This window comes from Bombus pyrosoma, linkage group LG13, assembly GCF_014825855.1.
Source record: "Bombus pyrosoma isolate SC7728 linkage group LG13, ASM1482585v1, whole genome shotgun sequence".
Taxonomy (NCBI): Eukaryota; Metazoa; Arthropoda; class Insecta; order Hymenoptera; family Apidae; genus Bombus; species Bombus pyrosoma.
This window is the reverse complement of record NC_057782.1, coordinates 9,140,197-9,158,220: the sequence shown is the minus strand read 5'-3', so window position 1 is coordinate 9,158,220 and position 18,024 is coordinate 9,140,197. Positions and strand designations below refer to the sequence as shown.

The 18,024-nt window shown below is 35.0% G+C and overlaps 2 protein-coding genes across 9 annotated transcripts; one reads left to right on the top strand and one right to left on the bottom strand.

Annotated features, from left to right (window-relative positions):
- LOC122574469 (ribosomal oxygenase 1) lies at positions 1-3,551 on the top strand. Its single transcript, XM_043742115.1, has 6 exons — positions 1-692; positions 1,030-1,640; positions 1,728-2,005; positions 2,112-2,844; positions 3,029-3,215; positions 3,393-3,551. Exons 2-6 carry the CDS (start codon positions 1,030-1,032, stop codon positions 3,462-3,464), a joined length of 1,881 nt encoding a protein of 626 aa, XP_043598050.1. The 5' UTR covers positions 1-692; the 3' UTR covers positions 3,465-3,551.
- Positions 3,552-3,843: 292 nt separating this feature from the next.
- LOC122574470 (multiple coagulation factor deficiency protein 2 homolog) lies at positions 3,844-7,170 on the bottom strand. 8 transcript variants are annotated; one of them, XM_043742121.1, is made up of 8 exons: positions 7,013-7,170; positions 6,340-6,544; positions 6,157-6,287; positions 5,577-5,768; positions 5,022-5,181; positions 4,662-4,748; positions 4,276-4,436; positions 3,844-4,167 (listed from the first exon to the last, which is right to left on the bottom strand). In XM_043742121.1, the coding sequence occupies exons 5-8, from the start codon at positions 5,171-5,173 to the stop codon at positions 4,037-4,039; spliced, it is 531 nt and encodes a 176-aa protein (XP_043598056.1). In that variant the 5' UTR covers positions 5,174-5,181; positions 5,577-5,768; positions 6,157-6,287; positions 6,340-6,544; positions 7,013-7,170; the 3' UTR covers positions 3,844-4,036. The 8 variants fall into 8 exon arrangements, with proteins under 8 accessions (XP_043598056.1, XP_043598052.1, XP_043598053.1 ...); XM_043742117.1 differs by lacking the exon at positions 5,577-5,768; XM_043742118.1 differs by lacking the exon at positions 5,577-5,768 and having other exon boundaries at positions 6,354-6,544.
- Between the last annotated feature and the right edge of the window lie 10,854 nt (positions 7,171-18,024).

Sequence of the window (18,024 nt, the reverse complement as noted above, 5' to 3'; positions counted from 1 at the left end):
AACATACAATTTTACCTCATTTCATTGCTTTACATTTCAATTACTAGATATAATATATATATATATATATAAACAATTTATAAATAAAAACAAAAAGCCTATGATTCTAAAATCATGTATATGTGAATAAACAAGTAAAAGTATTTAGTATAAAGTAATGATCATACTTTTGCGTTATTCTATTTTTATTATTAATTATTAACTACGAACACTGGATGTAAAAGTAAAATTTGTCAGATAAGAAAACGTTATGTAATAAATAAAATACAAAAAGAAGACAAAGAAACTACAACAATAAAGTTCTTCGACAAAAGAGATCTAATTGTTATGTCCCATCTGAAAAAGCGTCTAAAAAATTCTTCTCTGAAAATATCTAAAATCTTTGTTAATCAAATCAAAATCGAAAATGATGCTGATTGTATTTTTCGATTCATGGGGAATCCATTTCCTTATAAGAAATATTATGAATTGAATGCCGCTTTCAATTGAATGTTTAAAACTACTATGAATCTGGTATGACGTACATTCATAACCACGTGTTGTGGTAGGACCGTGGTTGTAAGTAGTAACTTGCGACCTTGTGACAGTGATAAATTCGATTTGAGAGTTTTTATGACGACAATAATATTAGCTAGCTGCTAAATTTGATCGGATTATAATCATAAAGTTCATGTAGATGTATACATTTCACGGTAATGTTAAAAATAATATTGTATTATCATATTGATAAAACATTACAATATAACCTATAATTCGCCGGTTACACTGTTTATTTATAGTTTATAAATTATTATTGTAGTATAAATTACTTTGTTGATTATAATACGCAAGTTAGATATATACTATAGTGATTTATCATTATATTTATATGTCTTCATTGTTGTATTTAGACGTGTAATAACAGTTTCATACTGAGTTAATCTATTAACTAATCTATTAACGTAAGCTAACATTAGGGAAATTTGCTTCTTAAAACAGGCTGATTAAAATTTTATGTACTATTTACATAATATCATTTAATAATTATAGATGCTTAAATGTCAGGAACCAACATCTGCATTCGCAATGTATGCTATGAAACGTAAAAATGCAGAATTATCATCACATTCAAAGAGATTAAAGAAAAAACATAGTCCTCCAGAAAAACGAGCGGGTTTAAAGAATGATGCGCATTTGAAAATACCAAGAAAGGCAAAACAAGCACCTGTGCAGAAAAGTGTTCAAGAGATAAACAAGGTTCCAAGAACAATAGATAAAATTCAAAATGTAAATGGAAATAATAATCTAATATCTAAAAAGACTAATTCTTCTGTGTCTTCTAAGAAAAATAAATCAATTCAAAAACCAATACATAAAGGAGATAAAAAGATGGCTATAATTCCTAGTTCAAAGAAAGTTGAATCAAAAAAAAAATTAAGAAATTCTGTTTTAATGGTAAATAGCGGTGTTGCAAAAATGAAACAGATTAAACAGAAGCAACAGAAACAAGTGAAAAGCAAAAGATTAATAAAAAAGAATACTCGAGAGACTGCTTATGCCAATTGTAACATAACTGAAGAAAACCATGAGAATCCACTAATGACAAGTCGCTCGATGTTTGAATGGTTAATACATCCTATGAAAGTAGAAGATTTTTTTGAGTAAGTTTAAAGTAGTTACAAATTATATGTACTTATAATTAATAATAATTAGTAAATTAATGAGTGATATACCATTTCTCTTTCCAGAAATAATTGGGAAAAAACACCTGTCCATGTAAAGAGAAATTTTCATAAGTATTATAAATTACTTATGTCTACTCCAATGTTGGATAAAATATTAAGGGAATCTTATATTTTATTTACGAAAAATATTGATATTACCTCGTATGAAAATGGTATAAGAGAAACGCATAATCCTGTTGGCCGTGCAATTCCAAGCGTTGTTTGGGACTATTATATGAATGGATGTTCTGTTAGAATGTTAAATCCACAAACATACATACCAAAGTTACATTCCTTAAATGGTATTTTTTATGAAGAGAATATTTATAACACAAAAATTTTTTTATATAAAAATATGGAGAAACATAACTTCTTAGTTCTATAATGAAAGATATTTATTATTTTCAGCCACGCTACAAGAATTTTTTGGCTGCTTTGTTGGTGCAAATTCCTATTTAACACCTCCTAATAGCCAAGGTTTTGCTCCACATTATGATGATATTGAAGCCTTTATATTACAAATTGAAGGTAAAAAAAGATGGAGATTGTACAAACCACGGAATGAAAATGAATACTTGCCAAGGTATTCTTCGAAGAATTTCTCACAATCTGAGATTGGTGAACCTATATTAGATACAGTTGTAAATGCAGGAGATTTGTTGTATTTTCCACGAGGAACGATTCATCAAGGTGAAACTATTGACAATACACATAGTCTCCATATTACACTAAGTGTTTATCAAAAAAACAGTTGGGGTGACTTTTTGGAGAAGTTACTTCCAAATGCATTAACAACTGCTATAGAAGCAGATAGTGAATTTCGAAAGGGTTTACCTATTGATTACCTAAGACAATGTGGATTTGCATATTCTGATATTCAGAACAGTGCCAAGGATGAATTCAAGGAAAGAATAAAACATTTATTTAATAAATTAATAGAATATATTGACATAGATAAAGCTGCAGATTTAATGGCAAAAAATCATATTCATGACTGTTTACCACCTGTTATTTCTGAAAGTGAACAGGAATGCTCTGCTGTTCAAGATGGTGAAAAGATGATTGAAAATGGAATTGTTGAAAACAGGGTAGAGATAGAACCTGATACTAGAATTCGATTACTGAGATCTCATTGTATAAGGTAATTTGAGTTATTCCCCAACTTTTTAGAATTATAAGTCGTTAATTGTTTGTAAGTTTAATATTTGAAAATGTTGGTTGATATTGCACAATTTGTTATTTAAAAATCATACAATTATGACGTCAAATTTTGAAAATTTATACAAACAAAACTACTATTCAAAAGTTTTATTTCTTATTATTAGGTTAATTAAAGAGGATGAGACATTTAGGATATATTATTCGAGTGAAAATTCTAAAGAATATCACGAGTATGAACCACAATTTTTAGAAGTTGGTGAAGAATTTGTACCTGCTATTCGAGATATGATATTGCGATATCCTGACTTTATACGCGTAGAAGATTTGCCAATTGATAGTGAAGATAATAAGGTAAACAAAAAACTACATAAATTATTTCAAAGTAGCATCATAATACAGTAGAATCTCGCATTTTAACTAGTAGAGACAATTATGTTCAAATTTGGAAGGCTCAACTGTACATAGAATGTTTTCTATTATTTCTATTCAATAAATAATTTAATATCTTAAATTATTTTTATTTAACAGATACAGATAGTTAAAGATCTTTGGGAAAAATGTCTTCTTGTAACAGAAAATCCATTATGTATTTTGGAATAATCACATATTTTAAATAATATGTATAAAAATCAATAAAAAAATAAATATAATATAATAATGTAATAAAAACTAAAGCTCAAAGGTTCATAAAAGTATTAGTGCTATCTTAATTTTGATATATGTGTATAAAAAAGGTATGTTTATACTACAATTTTTTAAATATTTGTGTATTTATACAATATTACAATCATATAACATAATAATTAAAGTAATCATAACTATTTTTAACGAAAATAGAATTAATGTATTAAGTATTTCTTAATTAAAAGGATAACAATATTTGATGAGTCATTGCATGGTACGTATGGAAAAAATTTGATTATTTATTATTGTAGTATGCAGGATGATTTTTTAATTACCTGAAATAAATAATATACTGTTTTGCAGATTAAAATGGATTGTATTAAAAATTATAGTTTTTGTACATTTCAGTTGAAGACAATTGTTACAAATCAATTAATTAGAAAGAAACAAAAGATCTTGTTTCTCGTATGTTTTTGACATAAATTTATACGTTATACAGGATTCTATTAGTTATTTCATCGGCCAAAGGCGTTGTACTAGATGCGCTTTTAATTCTCCAATTTGTTATTCCGTTTTGCTTGAGCAATGTGATCTCTTTGTCTTCCAAGTACATACTCAATATATCCAAGGTATCCATCATGATCTAAGTCATCTTCCCTCAGTACTCTGTCTACAAGTTCTTTATAACAGAAATAATTATTATGTTTTCAGTATTTCATATCTTAATTTCTATATTTCTATTACGAAATTTGTTCTAATTCGAATACATAATTGTGGATATACGTACCTACGATCCAAGGCAAATCATCTTCGTAATCCATAGTTCTGGTATTTTCACTCGAACTTTCACGTTCAGCATTGGCGAGTCTGTTCTCGTGAAATGTATGTTGAATCGCATAGAGAATTTCTAATCCATCCAATTTAGCATTATTGTCAATATCATGAACTCTGAATGAAAATTTAGATATAAAAATAGCTTTTGATACTTAAAAAAAGAAAGAAAATACGAATAAATTTGCTAGTCAATAAAAATATTTAATTTACAAGAGATAACCGAGCATATTTCTTTTAAGAAATTCTTCACAATAATGACTGATAACGATATTACTAAGATGTGCAAATTATTTACTGTAGCATTGAAAATATAGTATATTATTAGTATTACAGACGTACTTGAAGTAATGGAATTCGATTTCTTGTTCAGTCATGTTCGAAAAGTCCAATTGATCCGCCATTGATCCTATGTCTTCTTTTAAGTGGCTGAAATTTTATGCTTATATTTCGAGCTTTCGCAGTGGTAAGGACTATATAAAAATTATACAAATATGGATAAGGTAAATAATACTGAAAATGCGCAAAATAATTGACGATAAAAATAATGTTTGTTGATTATTGCAATATTAAATTCTAAAGATGCAAAATTGTTAGAAGTTTAAAACTAGAGTAAAGATAAAACAATAACAAAGTGAAACAACGAACACATACTTAAATAAAATTATGATACCCAAGTAAATGAGTTAAGTGTTAACTAACGTAGCATCCTGTAGTAGTTGTGCATCTTGCGTTATTTTAACATCTTTCTGGGGGACGTAATGATGATGAGAGACAGGACTTCGTGGATGATGAGGTCCACGTAAACCATCACAAAACCCGACGAATAAACCGATCAAAATTGTAGGTATCATTTGTTTGCCTGTAACAGTTTAATAAAGAGTTTTTCGTAATCATTATACATATTTTTTTTATTAAGGCGATCGAGATCCTCGCGAGAGGATTATTATCAGTATGTTATACTTTATCAAACAGATTACAATTACAATTATGTACAATGCACTATTTACTTAAATTGTTGGTATATATATGTTATGTATTCGACAAAAATTTTAAACAACGCGCGAAAACCGAGGAAATATGTGACACTGCGTGATATTTTTTACAATGGTCAACAACAATAGGACCTGCTGAGACACTCTGATCGTCTGTGTTGCCGTGACATTGCACACTGCCACTTGTAGGGGTTGAACACCCCTTGGCTAGCGACAGATGGGCGGTAGAGGGGGTTCTAGTAATTATTATGCGATTACCCACAAGCCCATTGATTTAGATTGGACCCCGGGGGGTACAGCGTACGATGCTCTGGGCCCGTCTTCAAATTTGCTACACATCATTCGTCAGGAACTTTGCGATCAGTTAAACCCCTATGAGACGTGTACACTAAAAGTCTATGCATTCCGCCTTTCTTCTTCTAGTTTCGTCTCCGACAAATAAAATTTAATGCGGCTAAAATAATATCTCTCTGTTATATTAAATTTATTGTTTCTTTAAGGGCTGAATTTATCAAAATGGTCGTTTATAATACTTATATGTGTTAATATAATCAGATTTTATATGAAGGTTTATTACGAAAAGTTTTGAAGCGAATGAAATTAATTGAAATTTTTGAAACATCTAAAAATACAGGCGATATCATCGTACCGGTATTATAGTCATTTGCAAAGAGCGTCAACAGGAAAGAAAGAGCAAACGAAAGTGTCGTTTTCAGTCATGTTTGCACTCAAACTGAACACTCGAAGATTTGTGTAGAGAACAAACGAAGATAGGTGTTAAAAGACACGCGAGATTGACAGGAAATCCAGGGTACTTAGGAATCAATTTTATATAGGCTTACGGTGGTCGAGTGAAAATGCATATGTTGAGGGGGCCTCAAGGGGCTTTTGATGCAAGTGGACCCCCCCGGGGTATACACCCCAGTTGGAACAGTACACCCTCGATTCCCTCCCCGCGCTTTGGTGTCGAAATCTATAAATAATTTATATCATTTGGTCCATTCACTGAAAGAGCCCATATGTACCTGTGTCGCCTTACAGGGGACCTGTGACCGCTCCAGATTTTTTCCGCAGAATATCGTTCAGATCAAGAACCTCAAATATTCAAATATATTATGTCGCTATACAATGTACTTCGATACAAGTAACATATGCACTATTGGAAAATTCTATTGCATTGTTCAAATATTAAATGAGCCGCTCAGAAGTCATACTAATCAAGTCCATAAGCTGAAAAGTAAAGAAAAATGATGTCATTAACGCATATTATTTTTAAAACACGCTCTAAAATTTATGTTTACATACTAATATAATTTTCGTACGATTTTGTTACATCATAATAGTAGAATAATAATACAAAACGTAGTAATTACTTGTCAGTACATAATTTTTACTTGTCATTCATATATGTAATTAAATCTTAACATCTTGTTTTAAAGACGAGCAAATGTTCGGATAATTTCGAGCGATGATGTATATTTTTAAAAACCCGCCCTCTAGCTTTCAAGATTCAGCATCCGTGACTATCGAAACGTAATCTCGAATCGAAGAAGCAGAAGTCAACCCCTATTTTAGGTCGGATCAGGTTATTCTAACCTAACCTTAATATGAGACGAGACCAAATGAATATCCTCTTCAACCTGAATCGTATGAATTTAATACGCGTAATTAAATTAATAAGTAGAACGTGCTTTTTACCTGGATTTACCGTGGATTATCTATCAGTTATTGGCCTACGAATATAGGTCGAACTTTCGTTCGATTTTTCTCGGTCGATCTTTTCGACAATGTTTTCAACTGGGTTGTCACTTCCGTAAAGCGCGTGACATTTATCGACGTTCTTTATGGAGTTTGCGTATTCGAAGAGTTGCTCGCTACCGTGTTTCCTTAGAGCGGGTTATTTTACTTTTGAACTTTATAGAAAATGTCTTACGGAAACAAGAATCCAATGCATATTAAAAATTGAAGAGTCATTAACTCTACGTGTGAACAGTCCTAACCCTCAAATGGTATCGTTGGAATATGCGCGACTACGATAAAGCGGGTTATAAGTTAAGTTCATTCTACTCTTCTTTTATTTTATGAAGTTCGAATTAAAGTTTCTATCGCACTATGGTTGTTTCGAAGTCATACAAATTTACGCGTTCTATCATTACTCGGTCCTCAGTGGATCAACTCTTTAAGAACTTATTAAATTTTAAGAAAATATGTTAAACTGGAATGGAATAGTTTGTCCTATTTCATCACTTTATTGCACAAATTATTGTCTATAAAATTTTTTGACTCTTGTTTTTTTATGTATTTTAATATTTTGATTGTAGATCACGTAATTTATTGCTCTTTTATCGTATACTTTATATATTTAAGTAAAAATATATATATGTATGCAGTATACATAAGTATGTTGTATTACATATATAATATATGATACTTAAAATTTAAAAGCTCTTCTAATTTAGATTTATAATTCAAATTTTTGTATTCAATTAATATATTTAATATACATTAATTATTTTTCTTTTGTTAGAAGAAAATAATTATTATTTTCACTCTCGAGTTGAAAAAATGAAGCTCTCAGTTGATTTAAGCCGATATTCGTTATCACATAGTCGGTATTAAAAACAAAATACATTTTGAAAAATATTTTCAAACTGTTCATTGTCGATATATTTTACATTGTGTTAGATGCACTTTTGCCGTATAAATTACATTATACTTTGGTTTTCTATGATGGCTCATTTTTTCCTAAAATTGTGAGATGCGGCGAAATCCATCAAGATAAAAAATTGGCTGAAAATGAAGGTATAGACATCTCTTATTCTTTTTTTTTTTTTTTAACTAACCGATTATTCCATTAAATTCCTAATGATAAAATATCAGTCAAACTATTGTCAAGCAAACCTTGAGATATTATGGTTTGTCAATTGTAGCGAATAATTGACTGTTCAGATACTTTCGCGATCCATTGTACATATATTTGAAAATTTATGTTCAGGTGCAGCGATAAAAAGGTGACCGCGAAGTCAGTTCTAAAGATAATTAAAAGTAAATGCCCATAGGATCGATACATAGAAACATGCTTTAACGAATTGCAAGTGCAAAGAGACAATTAAAAACAGGAGAATCAAAAACGAGCTATAATATAGACACGTGTGTATAATATATATATATGTACATGTGTAGATGAACGACAGTTCAGAAAATAAAGGACCGTGCGTTCGGTTTGCGCCGACGCGGACAAAATAGAGGCAGAAAAGGTGAGCGAAAAAAGGGAGAAAAATGAGAAGATGAACGGAATAGAGAATCGGTGGAATACAGTGGAGAGGGTGGAAAAGCGAAAATATGGCTAACGTGTTCAAAGGAAAGGTGGAAGAGCGGGCGGAGGGTGAACGAGCAAAGGAAAATGGAGGGAGGGGAAAACACAGGGAGAGAAAAGTATGCGAAAACAGGGAATAGAGAGGAAAACAGAGAATTAGACGTTACGTGTGCAAGGATCAAAGTTAAAAAGATGAAAAAAGAAAATGGCAAAAAGGGAATGAAATAGAGAGAGTCGGGAGGAAAAAAGGAGAAAGGAAAGAGACGTTCACGAGTTAGGAACAGAGAACGAAGGAGAATAGGTATGGTATACATGTACGAAGAGAGGCAAGGAAAGAGAACGAGAGAGAAATTGCGAGAGGAATGAAGAGGAAAGGGTGCGTGTACGAGTGTGAGTGTATGTATGTTTGTATGTGTGTGAAGAGAGAAGACGAGGGAGAGAGAAGCAAGGTACACGGATGGGTCTCTGGTTGCCATGGTGACCACCGTCGCCTAAAGCTATGCTTTTATTGATTCCAAGCCGCAAACAATGTACAGGAGTGGATGTTTCGCTCTGTTCTCTCTCTATCCGTCTGGATAGTGAGGTATTAACGTACCCCGAAATACCGATACCCATGGGCACGTGCCCCAGAAAAGCAGGGTCACACGAAGAGTCCTTCGATTAATTTGCAGAGAACAGCAACTGCGTGTATCTTCTCGTTCGGCTTGTACGTTTCAAGTCCCGTCTAAGCGCGTACGAATAATTACAACGTTCTTGTTACAAAAACGCTACGAGAATATCGCTACGGAAGAACAGTTCTTTAAAACGAGGACCGACAATCTGTCGTAGGACCGTTTGCTCGTGGTACACCGAAAAACCAAATCTTTTCTCTTTATCCGTAACCACCTATTCAAAATCGAATCAATAACAACGAGTGAATCAACTGATGCGAAAGTCAGATCGCGATTGAGTTTTCTACTCGATTACAACGAACAGGACCTCCTATCGTGATATCTAGATGAACGGTATACCGCCTAGGGAATGCGTTCCGTCTGTGTGACGAGCCTCTGTTTCCTCTACAACTTGCAAAACATTACGTAAAGGAGTATCTATTTGTCAATATTTTATTTTCTATTTTCGTTATCACATTTTGCGCAATTAGATTATTTAAGGCAACACGTTTAAGATAAATTTTAGTATAAAATGTGTACTAGTAGTTTATACTAATTTTACTTTTGTTATATAACGATAAAATGTAATTATTTAACGATCAAAACTAGTTTAATCAAGACTAAACTGATTTGATCGTTGTCGTCAAAACATAATTTAGCGTATTTTCAAAACACGATGTAAACGTAATTCCAAATTTCTTCGATAGAATATCTTTAAGTATTTAATACGTTTTTTTTTTTAGAATTCACGTGCTAGAAATATTCGGTGGAAACTTAGGGATTAAGTTTCCATGTTTCTTCATAACTTTCCAGATTACTTCCGCGAATGATTTGAAAGCCGCTTGGAACGTGCTTGCTAGTTTAAACGTAATACTATTTAAAGCTTAATTAAATGTCAGGACGAAGTTAATTAAAGATTTAAAAAGTCGTTCAGAAGGTATCTACTCCCATTGACTACATAAATATTAAGTTGTACTTCAACTTCTAATGAATTTCCATTTTTTGCTTTGTTACGCATCAACACTTTATTTAAATTCAAACTGCTCGTTATCTGAAATTTCCTCTAGAGAATAACATTTTGTTTGTAATAATTGCATCAGTTTAAAATATATAAAACGCTTTGAAAATGGATATACTATAATTTCCTTGTAATTCGTCCAGCTGACTTTAATTATAAAGCTACGATTAATGGGAAAGTACTTACCGTACTATTTTATTCAGGTCGTTTGAAAGTAATTTCGTGACAAATTTAACGTATCATTACTTTTCATTTCAGTTTTGCCCATTTTCGATCCATTAAGATTCGATTTGCAACATCATTTTTAATTTTATACATTATGTCATTAGTTAATTACAATTACGAAATAAAACGATAAAAAGCTATTAATTATCTAATTTAAAGAAGTCCTCTTTCTTGAAATATCAAATTTCGAGCGTCGTTTGAAATAGTCCTGATTTGACGTCTGATACTTACGAACCTCTGTTCTAATATTTATGAGAACGAGTACATGTACTTAAATCAACCAAATTGCGTTAGAAAAGTCTCACAACTTTTCTACATTCTAAAAATATATCTTTCCTTTCTCTCTATAAATTATCTATTTTATTATAGAACGTATCCGTCCTGTTACTTTTCTCGTCCGCAGTCAAATACTCGTTTTAATCTATTTCATCTTTCAGTTCACCGAGAACACAACGGAAGGCGGAAGAAGAGACAAAGAAAGAAAAAGGAGAAGAGTACGAGAGAGAGAAAGAGAGAAAGAGAGATTCTCCTCTTCCCGCCACAGAGGAAGAGAGAGAGGTAAGCTGTTCAGCCGTGTATTTTCGATAATTATTCGACAGTCGATTTGCGTGCGGATGCAGCGTTGGGTGATACGCGGAATAGAGGGTGGTTGCAGAGGGTGGCGGCGGCATGGGGTGCGGGCGGCGATGCGGAAGGGGGGCAGAGGATTTCGAGAGTCGCGTTCAACCATCCGGAAGCTATGAATATATTATTTGACGGGCAGTTTCGGTAGTCTCCGATCGGATGGAGCATCGATCATGGCTGGCGCATCCCTTTGGGCCATTTTCATGCGTCAGAATGCGACACACCTCAATCGAGCGGCTGCCGCGAAATGAAAAAAAAAATACTGCTGTTAACTGGCGAAATACTTGTATGAAAAGCGCGTGACCTGGATTTCTGTTCGGGAAAAAAAAAAACACGCAGAGTTGTAGGATTTGCTTGTGGCGGCCGAGCAAAGTTCCGACGCCCGGGTCAACAGGTAGGGCCAATGCACCCTGCTTTTCAACCAGGTTCCCGTAAATAATTGCCCAACGTACTATCATACGAACAATACGCGAGACAAATTAAGCGATTTCGGCGAGACAATAATCGAGTTGGTGGCAAAGTAATGTCGGTTTTTGATCGTACCAAGAAAACCAACTTCAAATGGATCGTATGTTACGGTTTACGAGAAAATCATTTTCTAAGGACGATGTTCTGTATTTATAAAACGCTTGACCTTCCTCTAAGCTTAAAATTCAATGTTAATCGAGACAGCTACGAGAATTTCTTCCTCGTCCTGTCAGTTCGGTAGAGTGGTGTCATCAGACTCTGTCACCATTTTCGGTCGTTGTAAAATTATTTAAAGCGAAAGAATATAAACAGATTAATTTACTTTTTCTAATTAAAATCAGTTTCGCCGTGGAAGATGCCACGGAGAAGTTTCCCACAGAATAGTGGGATAATCAGGAGGAACGATCGATTAAATAGCAGCGTAAATTAATCTATTTTTTATATGTACAAATCCGACATTACTTTCTCGTCGATCCGATATTAAAATTCAAATACTGAAGAGGTTCTGCCGTGTTAATTTTGTTTGTAAACGTACGATTTATTTTCATATCGCAAGTTCACTCAGCGTTCCATTTTTCTCGTCATTAAATGCACGTAAGAGGTGAAAGGCGGGGAAAGGGCGCAATATATTCTATAAAGCCCCGTTCTCTTCCTTTTTCTCTTTTCGTTCTTCTTCGACTCGATTCACGGGCCACTTCTTCGTCCAGCTTGTTGCATCGAGCTAAGTGCAAAATTATTTTAAAAACATTTTCTTAACCACGTTATCCTGAAAGCTGACCCCATCCACCCCGCGTGCGTACGTAAAAAGAGGGATGCGTGTTGAGCGAAAGGAATTGGTAATGCCGCATCGCGGTTTTTCGACTCGCCGCGGTTTCTGCGCTCCTTCCGTATTTTTTATCCTCACGAACGCAGACCTCTGGTTGTTGTATACGAACGACAAACCACCGGGTCTCAAAATAATCTTTCGAGGGATAACCACCGATCTTCGGGAAAGTTCAGCCGAACGACGTTTATAATCACCCAGTGAAGGGATAAGTAACCCTAGGGTAAAACGTGTTAATCTTCTTGTGGCTTGGCGTTGTAAAGTTCGAAGACGCAAAAATATTGAGAAATTCCGTCGATACGAGAATTGCAAGAATTATGAATGAAACAACCGAAAAGAACGTCGAAGTTTCCCATTATACGTTTAACAGTTTCCAATTAGCGAACTTTTACGGTATGATACGATTATAATATTATACAAAGCTACCCCGGTGAACGTTCGAGCGAGAAAATTGATGCTCGGAAGTTACCAGTCTCCAACTTGCCCGATGAAATAATATTTTTGAGAAAATTCGAGTTAACATATCGCGTTTCGTGTAATCCATCGATATTTTACGTTTCATTTGCGTTTATATCATTACGTTTCGAACGGTAGCGTATTATAAAAGAAGCAAGAAATGCTTTTTACGGTTTAGCGTCTGGAGGACGCGGTAAATTTGTTTGACATTTTCCTTCCATATCTCTCGTCTTCTCTACGACTGCTTTTTCGAGAAAAAAGCTCTCGAACAAGTTCAACGTTTTCTACGTAACGCTGACTAGAAACTCTTGGCCGAAGCAACGAGAGGTTCAAAATAAAAGAAAAGAGCAACGTAAAAAGCATCGGAGTGGTAGGGGTTTCAGAGAGAGGATGGTTTAAAAGTACGTGGAATGGAAAAGGTGTGTAAAGGATGTACACGAGTACCGCTGGAAAATATAAAGCTGCGTAGACAAGAGCGTATCGAAATCAGTTTGTTGCTTAACGAAAAAAATTTCATTGTCCTACAAACAAACGATTAATACCTTGTTATTACCTACGTGCGATGTAAATGGTAATGGGAAAACCAAATTGCCGACATCGATCAAAGTTTAGAAGATAGAAGGTAAGCTGTGTTTTTTCAAGTCGATCGTGCAAGAAAAACGTTTAAAAAATTTAACGAGATGGAGAAAAGTTGGAAAAATGGATTTCAAGATTACAGGATAACAATACGATAAATCAGATATCGTGTTTTTAAATCGTCGAGAGTTTCTTTTACGCGTTTTAACGGATATGTCATCAGAACGAAAGTGTTTTATGCGTGTACATACATTACTTAATATCAGTTTCATCCATAAGGTCGATCAAAATATCTTCATCGAATACTTAATTACTTTGATATCGCTATCTTGTAGATGGCTTGCTCTAACAGCCATGTATATTATATACAAGGAAGACTTATGATGGGGTTCCAATTTGCCGCGGGGCGCCGTCAGGCTGCGTTTAACAACTTTTTAATGGAGGCTTGGCGACCATCTCCCCGCCGCCAACGTTGAAACATTAATTCTAACGGGTGTCGTCTTAAAAATAACTTACATCTTCCCGTATCTTTTTTGCCCACGGAATTTTTAATATTTCAGAACCTAATATTTGTTGTAGAAATTTCAATCGTTACGCGTTACTAATTCCCTTTCGTGCCTTTAAACGTTTCGTATATTTTTCCCTGTTACGCGTATTCTACGAAGTTGTTGCCTAAATTTCTCACAGATACATAAGCGTTCGCACAATTTGTGCTTACGTTAAACGAACTTACGGATGCGAATCAGCCGTTTCTCGAAAATCGAACACCGATTATATCATCTACGTACGCAACGAGATAGAAAGATTTACGGAAAACCGTAGCCGATCGTTTTGTCTCTGGAGAGTCTCGATTATCGAAAGCAAAATATTTCAAATCGATTAAAGATTGTCTCCTGCGGCCTTCGAATTGACTTTATTTTATTCAAAGCCGAAAGAGCGTTTCTCGCCTAGACAACAACTATTTCATTTACAAGCCTAGGAATCATAGCTGGCCATGGTTCGCCGCTTCTAACGAACCAATCGATTTTTCACGCACGTACGCACGCACGCATGCACGCACGCACGCACGCGTGTACAATGTACATACGTACTCACGCAAGCAACCAGGCAGGCAGGCAGGCAGGCAGGCAGGCAAGCTGGTAGGCACAGACACGCGGAGGCACACATTCGGGCCGAGCCATTGCTCCAAGCTCTCGCAGAGTCAAACCCCGAACCCACCCCCGCATCCACGACAATTCTCCACCCCTGATAAGCGTCCACCATCTCTCCTGCCTCGTCCCTATCGAGCCACCCCTTTGCTATCCAGCAAATCCAGACCTGGCTACCGGAGTTTCGGAGCCCTGGCCCTCGATCCTCTACTTCCCTCCCTCCTTGGATCTTTAGCATATCGCCTGGTTTCTACGATGTAACTCGATGGAAGCGAACAAATTCTATTTTCAACGATATCCTCTCGGTATGTTGTGCACGAGTCGCGCGAGAAGAGAATTCAAATACGGTTTTAATGATATGTGAATAAAATTATATATATTTTATATATATAACACATATGTTTGTGTGTGTGCGTGTGTGTGCGCGCGTGCGCGCGCGCGTTTGTGTGTATGTATGTACGTATATATTTAAATATATGCATAGAATGTGTTGCGAATAATGCAGGTTATATAATAACATTTCAACAAATTGATTTACGTACTGCGTATTATATTTTATTGCATGCCTGTAAAATCGAATAACGAATATAATCAACGGGAAAGTTAAAGCATTCCCGTGCTGTTCTTTAAAGGTCTAATTGAAAGTTGGTTGTGAAACGGTTTTTGGATGTCGTTATTAAGGGAATTATAAAACAATCGTAGGCGTTACTCGATACAGGATAATATTTGCAAACTGGGGACGAGAGTTACAAGAGTCGTAGTTTGAAATTGTACTAAGTAAATTAGGAAATAAATAAGCAAATTGTGTATATCTGTGACACTACAATTCTGCAAATTTAATTACGCGATTAATCTTATAAAAAGAATTCAGCGAGGAACGTGTTTTCAGGATCCGTATGTTTTTAGTCATAAAACGATATTAGAGGAAAAAAGAAGAAGCAAGAAATGGTACACTCTAAGAGTTTAAACTCGTCATCTTGGTGGATCTGATGATGGGCTCTCTGCTATTAATCGGATTCCAAGTAAACGAGGATGATACGGGCGCGTATGTGAATTTAACGCGCTCTACTTATGCGATCGTTATACATTGTAACGAATGTATAGAATGTACGTTTGTTGAGGCGAATGTTTCATCTATCAAAGAATAATCAATTTATATTCTTTTCAAACGATATCAAGCTTTAATGTGTTTCACAAATATCAAGAGATTCGAAATAAACGCGAAAACTCTTTAACAAAAAAAGAAGAAAGGGAAGGACGATTATTCTAACGCTATTAAAAACTTTCTTTTAACTCACGTTTCTAGTTAAAAGGTTAAGGAGAGTTTCATAGCATATTCAAGTATTACCAAGATACTTTTTTATCTTAAATCGAGCGACGAAACGACCGAGAAACAACCGTAGCGGAAAAATTATTTCGTCGAATGGGAAAATTTCCACTAGCTCTGCAGTGGGATCGCGAAAGCAGTTGATCTCTTATAGGAGCCTCCTATGAATATTTTATGCGCGTTATACGAAGCATTCTGAATTAACACTGTAGTAGAGCACAGCCATTATCGTTGGATTCATAAAATTTGCGACTGAGAATGCACGTAGACGGTGCAACTATTTAAATAGTCATTTATACGTTACATTGCAAATACAAATAAACGTTGATATTCGGTGTGGCCATACTTAATTCTTATCCTACGCTTAAGATGAATATTTATGTCGCACACTAACTTTCTACTAAATATATGTTTGCAATGAAGATCCTGCAATTTCTATATACATTTTGCGGCTGCTTCCAAATCTGACCAATATAATCACGATAGCCGTGTCTTATTACAGAGATAGCAAAATTTAAAAATCTTCTATATAACGCATACAATATGGACATAAAAAGTTTTTCATGGTAAGTGTTCAAATACTTTCGCGAGCCAGTGTACATATATAGATTCAGCCCTGAGCGAACTCTCTTTCCTTTGGTTTCTCTCTCTCTCTCTCTCTTTCTCTTTCTCTCTTTCCCGTATCGTTCTGCACCCCTCGTTCTCCTGGTCCAACCTTTCTAGTCACCCTCTACCCACCCTTCGCCGCGTTCTCCACCTAACCTAGCGCAGCATCCGCGTTCTGGAGCTGCTCTCGCAGCTCTCGTAATCGCATTTGACGTCGCTACGTTTTTGTTTCAGAGCTGTACGTGACGCTTCCGCCCATGAGGGCTCTTGGCAAAACACGCGAGCGAGGAAAAAAGAAAATGGGGAAGAGAGAAAGGGGAACCGAAGGCGGAGAATGACGATGGCGAAGAGGGTTGGAGGGAAGAAAACTAGAAGCGGGAACGGTGTTGAGGATCGAGAGATCGAATCGGTGTTTCCTTGGGAGATCGGCTTCCACGGGATGTGACCTCTCTTCGACTCGTTCGAGAATTCTTTCCGACGCTCCTCCAAGATTTTTTTCCCATATTCTTTCCTTTTTCTTCTCGGAATACGCTTCGACCTCCGTTTTTCCGTTAGATCGCGCATCGCTTCATCGAATTCCTCCTTCTTGCCTCGTGTTTTTCAGTAAAATGACTTTAGAGTAAAACGTAGAACAGAACTAAACGGGAATAAGAATCGAATGTTATTTGCTTTTGCTGCATGGGCCAGAAAGTTCAACCTTCGTTTATTTCACATAAAGTACGAAGACAGACCCTGGGAAACTATGGCAAGTCTTACTTTTCTTGATTTCCTGATTTCTATGTTATTTCGTGTAAGCTGGAGCGAAGAGAACGTCGATTATTCGACGTGACGCGGACCGGCTCTACCACGGATAATCGAAAATTCCGATAATATGGGAATGTTTAATTAAGGTTTATAAATCGTATGGTAAAATCGTAAGGAAGATCTTAATAATGCAATGTCGTACGTCCATTTAGGTTTTATTCGCTATTTAATCGGTTGAAAGTTTGATTAACTGCTTTCACAATACTCTTCGTATTAAAATTTCGAAAAAATTAAGTTACGGTGAAGTTTAAAGCACCTCGGATAATACGGAACTTCGGTTGAACGGGACTCGAAAAAACCGAGACTCAACCGTATTTTAATATGAAATAGTTAACCGATATTGCTATTGTCAGATATCCTTTTTATCCGTTAAAATGGCAGCCAACAAAAAGAAGACGAGAAAAATGCAAAATCGTGCTGAGATTTTTTACTTATCTTTCTATAACAAAACGCAATCTGCATTTCACTCGAATCTGTTCTACTCTTCGTTTCAATGTATCGACATTGTTTGGTGCAAACTTGACAATCTAATGCTATATGTAACTAATGCGCAATTTGGAATTACCGTGCTCCTCTTTGTGCAGAACGTACTTTGATTGGACAATATTTTGTGTTGATCAATGGGAACCGAAATATCGATAATACACTGATTATACCTTTGGCAATGGT

Excerpts from the sequence above, each read along its gene's own strand:
- LOC122574469 (XM_043742115.1), top strand. The coding sequence starts at position 1,030 with ATGCTTAAATGTCAGGAACCAACATCTGCATTCGCAATGTATGCTATG. Across the intron at positions 1,641-1,727 it reads AAAGTAGAAGATTTTTTTGA|AAATAATTGGGAAAAAACAC; the intron begins GTAAGTTTAAAG and ends TTCTCTTTCCAG. Across the intron at positions 2,845-3,028 it reads CTGAGATCTCATTGTATAAG|GTTAATTAAAGAGGATGAGA; the intron begins GTAATTTGAGTT and ends TCTTATTATTAG.
- LOC122574470 (XM_043742121.1), bottom strand. The coding sequence starts at position 5,173 with ATGATACCTACAATTTTGATCGGTTTATTCGTCGGGTTTTGTGATGGT. Across the intron at positions 4,749-5,021 it reads CAACTACTACAGGATGCTAC|CCACTTAAAAGAAGACATAG; the intron begins GTTAGTTAACAC and ends ATAAAATTTCAG. Across the intron at positions 4,168-4,275 it reads TGATTTGCCTTGGATCGTAG|AACTTGTAGACAGAGTACTG; the intron begins GTACGTATATCC and ends TCTGTTATAAAG.